The sequence below is a fragment of the Cynara cardunculus genome (genome assembly GCF_001531365.2).
Source record: "Cynara cardunculus var. scolymus isolate 2C chromosome LG 10, CcrdV1, whole genome shotgun sequence".
Classification (NCBI taxonomy): domain Eukaryota; kingdom Viridiplantae; phylum Streptophyta; class Magnoliopsida; order Asterales; family Asteraceae; genus Cynara; species Cynara cardunculus.
The window spans coordinates 21,966,214-21,970,436 of NC_037537.1; the positions used below are offsets into that span (position 1 = coordinate 21,966,214).

General features: G+C 45.1%; 1 protein-coding gene across 1 annotated transcript; it reads left to right on the forward strand.

Annotated features, from left to right (window-relative positions):
* Positions 1–310: 310 nt before the first annotated feature.
* Positions 311–4,223, forward strand: LOC112520120 (receptor-like protein kinase 2). Its single transcript, XM_025128421.1, has 2 exons — positions 311–3,242; positions 3,715–4,223. Exons 1-2 carry the CDS (start codon positions 311–313, stop codon positions 4,221–4,223), a joined length of 3,441 nt encoding a protein of 1,146 aa, XP_024984189.1.

Below are 4,223 nucleotides of genomic sequence, written 5' to 3' on the forward strand. Positions count from 1 at the left end.
TGGGGGGTTAGGGGGTGGTGGTGCTCTGCTAATTTTGCAAATCTCTAGGTGTTCTTTTATTGTTTCTTTAATCTATCTTTAAATCTTTTGTTTTCTTTTCAATGGAATTCGCCATGAAACCTGTGCTATTTCTTGATCATCACCCCAGTGTTCGAATCAAGCAAGAAAACCCAGAAAAAAGGAAAGGGTTTTAGAGAGAGAAAGACAGAGAAGTAGAGAGAGAGAGAGAGACACGAAGATTAAGAAAACAAACAGCAAACCTAAAACCCCAAATGATACAAACCCAAGAAAAGTTTGCAATTTGAGGCAAATGTCGATCTCCAAACCCCATAACAACAACCATATTAATCTTCCCTTGGTTTTCTTTTTCACTTTTCTGTCAACCCTTTTCTTGATTTTCTCCTCCGCCGCCGCTACCGGTGGTGGTGGGGGTGACGATGGTGCTAACGATGAAGCCATTCTGCTTTTCACGTGGCTTCATGGTGGTGGTGGTTTGCCACCTTCTTCTTTCTCAAGTTGGACACTTTCCGGTGTCACCAAGAATCCATGCAAATGGGATTACGTTAAATGTGATTCAGAGGGTTTTGTTTCTGAAATCAAGATTCAATCGATTCCATTGCAGCTTCCATTACCCACTAATCTTTCTTCACTTTCTCATCTCAAAAGCTTAATAATATCCGATGCTAATATCACCGGAACTATCTCCGACGACCTTGGCGGCTGCCTTGAACTCGTCGCCATTGATTTAAGCTCAAACAGTCTCGTGGGTCCCATCCCATCTTCCATTGGCAACCTTGTTAACCTCCAAGATTTGATTTTGAACTCCAACAAGCTCACCGGAGGAATCCCACATGAGCTCGGGAGCTGCCGGAGTCTCAAGAATCTTTACCTATTTGATAACCGACTTTCCGGCAACATTCCGGCTGAATTAGGTCAGTTAGTAAACCTGGAAGTCATACGTGCCGGCGGAAACAATGAACTCGCCGGAAAAATCCCAGATGAGATCGGAAACTGCAGTAACCTCACGTTCCTTGGCCTCGCAGATACAAGAATCTCAGGGTCTCTCCCTAGCTCTTTGGGTAAGCTCAGTAAACTTCAAACACTATCCATCTACACCGCCAGGCTCTCCGGCGAGTTGCCGCCGGAGATTGGCGACTGTTCTGAGCTTGTAAACTTGTTCTTATACGAAAACCATCTTTCTGGTCCAATCGTTCCCCAACTGGGAAAGCTTCAAAAACTCGAAAAACTGCTTCTATGGCAGAATAATTTCGTCGGATTCATCCCGGAAGAGATCGGAAACTGTACCAAATTAAGAATGTTTGATGTTTCTTTAAACTCTTTTTCCGGCATTCTTCCATCTTCCGTCGGTAATCTTGTTGCATTAGAAGAATTCATGATCAGTAACAACAATATCTCTGGTTCAATCCCCAATGTGCTTGCAAACGCCATTAATCTCCAACAATTACAGCTCGACACCAATCAAATCTCAGGATTGATTCCTCCTGAGCTGGGAAAATTGACGAATCTTGAAGTGTTCTTCGCTTGGGATAATGAACTTGAAGGAAGCATTCCTTCAAGCTTCGGAAACTGTTATAATCTTCAAGCATTAGATTTATCACATAATTCACTCACCGGTAGTATTCCTCCAGGGTTGTTTCAACTACAAAACCTCACTAAATTGCTTCTGATTTCTAATGATATTTCGGGTTCCATACCACCGGAGATCGGGAATTGTAGCTCTTTGGTGAGATTGAGGTTGGGTGATAATCGAATAACAGGCGAAATCCCGAAAGAAATCGCGGGTTTGAAGAGCATAAACTTTCTTGATTTATCGGGAAATCGGCTTTCCGGGGTGGTGCCTAACGAGATCGCCAATTGTACAGACTTGGAAATGGTCGATCTTAGCAATAACACGCTAGAAGGCGCGTTACCGGATTCTTTATCGTCGTTATCTCGTCTCCAAGTGTTGGATGTTTCGAGTAATAGCTTTTACGGTCTAATTCCGGCTAGTTTAGGGACGCTCCTGGCGTTAAACAAGCTCATTTTGGCCAAAAACACGTTTTCTGGAGCCATTCCGGCATCGCTTGGTCTCTGTTCGAGTCTCCAGTTTCTTGACCTGAGCAGCAACGGATTATCGGGCGAAATCCCGCCTGAGTTAGGGACCATCCAGGCCCTCGAGATTGCGCTCAACTTGAGCCGCAATCAGCTAACCGGTCCGATCCCCGTTCAGATAGCCGCCCTCGGCAAGCTTTCTACTCTCGACATTTCGTACAACAATCTAAATGGAAACTTGAGCCCACTTTCGCGCCTTGACAACCTCGTCTCGCTGAATATCTCGCACAATAACTTCACGGGATATCTACCGGATAACAAGCTCTTTCGACAATTATCCGAAGCCGATTTAGCCGGGAATCGAGGGTTATGTTCTTTCGGCAAAGATTCGTGTTTCTTGAGCAACATGGCCGAATCCGGAAACGGGAAAGATGAGTACAAGTCGAGGAACGCTAAGCGGCTAAGACTCGCAATTGCACTGCTCGTTACTTTAACAATAGCTATGATCATCATGGGCGTGGCTGCAGTTCTACGGGCAAGAAGGAGCATCACAGGAGACGATGAGTCCGAGCTCGGCGAGTCATGGCCGTGGCAGTTCACTCCGTTTCAGAAACTAAATTTTTCGGTCGATCGAATCCTTAAATGTTTGGTGGACACGAATGTGATTGGAAAAGGGTGTTCCGGGGTGGTGTATCGTGCCGATATGGACAATGGCGAAGTCATTGCTGTAAAGAAGCTTTGGCCGTCTATGACGGTTGACGGTGGTTACGTTGATGAGAAATGTGCGGTCCGAGACTCGTTTTCGGCCGAAGTGAAGACCTTGGGCTCAGTACGACACAAGAACATCGTCCGGTTTCTGGGTTGTTGTTGGAACAAGAAAACAAGGCTACTTATGTACGATTACATGCCGAACGGGAGTCTAGGTAGCCTCCTCCACGAGCGTGTCGGGAGTTCATTGGAGTGGGAACTCAGGTTCCAAATCGTGCTGGGAGCGGCCGAAGGGATTGCGTATTTGCACCATGATTGTGTTCCTCCGATCGTTCATCGTGATATCAAGGCTAATAACATCCTCATCGGGCTGGAATTCGAGCCCTACATTGCCGATTTCGGCCTTGCAAAGCTAGTCGATGATGGTGATTTTGCTCGGTCCTCTAATACCATCGCGGGTTCCTACGGTTACATCGCTCCTGGTAAGCATTCCTTTCATTACGCTCATGATTTCGAATCGATATCTCAAGGTTCCTTGCAACAAAATCGGCTTTATAAGATAAGCTGTTTTATAAGATTTAAATTTACACTATGTAAATGTGTTTAAATAAGATGCTAAGACTATTTAGTTTTTTTATTGACAAATATGTCTAAAAATGTCCTATCAACTTATTGTAACACATTTATACAGACATATAACTGTTCATTTTTTAAACCTTTTTTTATTAACCTGGATATCCAACCCGCTATACGAGCCGTCATGTTAAACGGTTTATTAAGGACACTTAATTAGACATAATATGGCTTCCTATAAAACCATTTTGTCGCAACGGTTTCACTTTTTTGCTAATGGTTTTATTTGGAGCGTAAGCGTTGACGAGAAGTTGTAGTGTTGGATTTAATTTCACGGTCTCCGGGTTTAGACTCACGATTTTATTTCCGTTATTACCGCAGAATATGGGTACATGATGAAGATAACGGAAAAGAGCGATGTTTACAGTTACGGGGTCGTCGTACTAGAAGTTCTAACGGGAAAACAACCAATCGATCCAACGATCCCAGACGGTCTTCACGTCGTGGATTGGGTAAAACAAAGAAAAGGCTGGACCGAAGTTCTCGACCCGACCCTACTATCCCGACCAGAATCCGAAATCGAAGAAATGATGCAAGCATTAGGCATCGCGTTACTATGCGTCAACTCCGCACCCGAAGAACGACCGACGATGAAAGACGTTGCAGCAATGTTGAAGGAAATCAAACATGAACGAGAAGAGTACGCAAAAGTCGACGCGCTCTTGAAGGGCTCCCCAGAAAAGCCCACCGCCGGAAACAGACCCGGAGGAGTTCCGGCGATCTCGTCGTCATCGGCCGCCACGGCCTCCGGCGGGATGAGAAGCAACCCAAGTAGCTTCTCAGGTTCCTCCTTGCTTCACTCATCTTCTTGTAGAGTGGCTTACAAGTGA

What these genes read in the sequence shown, in the direction of transcription:
- LOC112520120 (XM_025128421.1), top strand. Translation starts at nt 311, where the DNA reads ATGTCGATCTCCAAACCCCATAACAACAACCATATTAATCTTCCCTTG. An exon ending in CTACGGTTACATCGCTCCTG is followed by an intron (nt 3,243 to 3,714) that starts GTAAGCATTCCT and finishes TTATTACCGCAG; the next exon opens with AATATGGGTACATGATGAAG.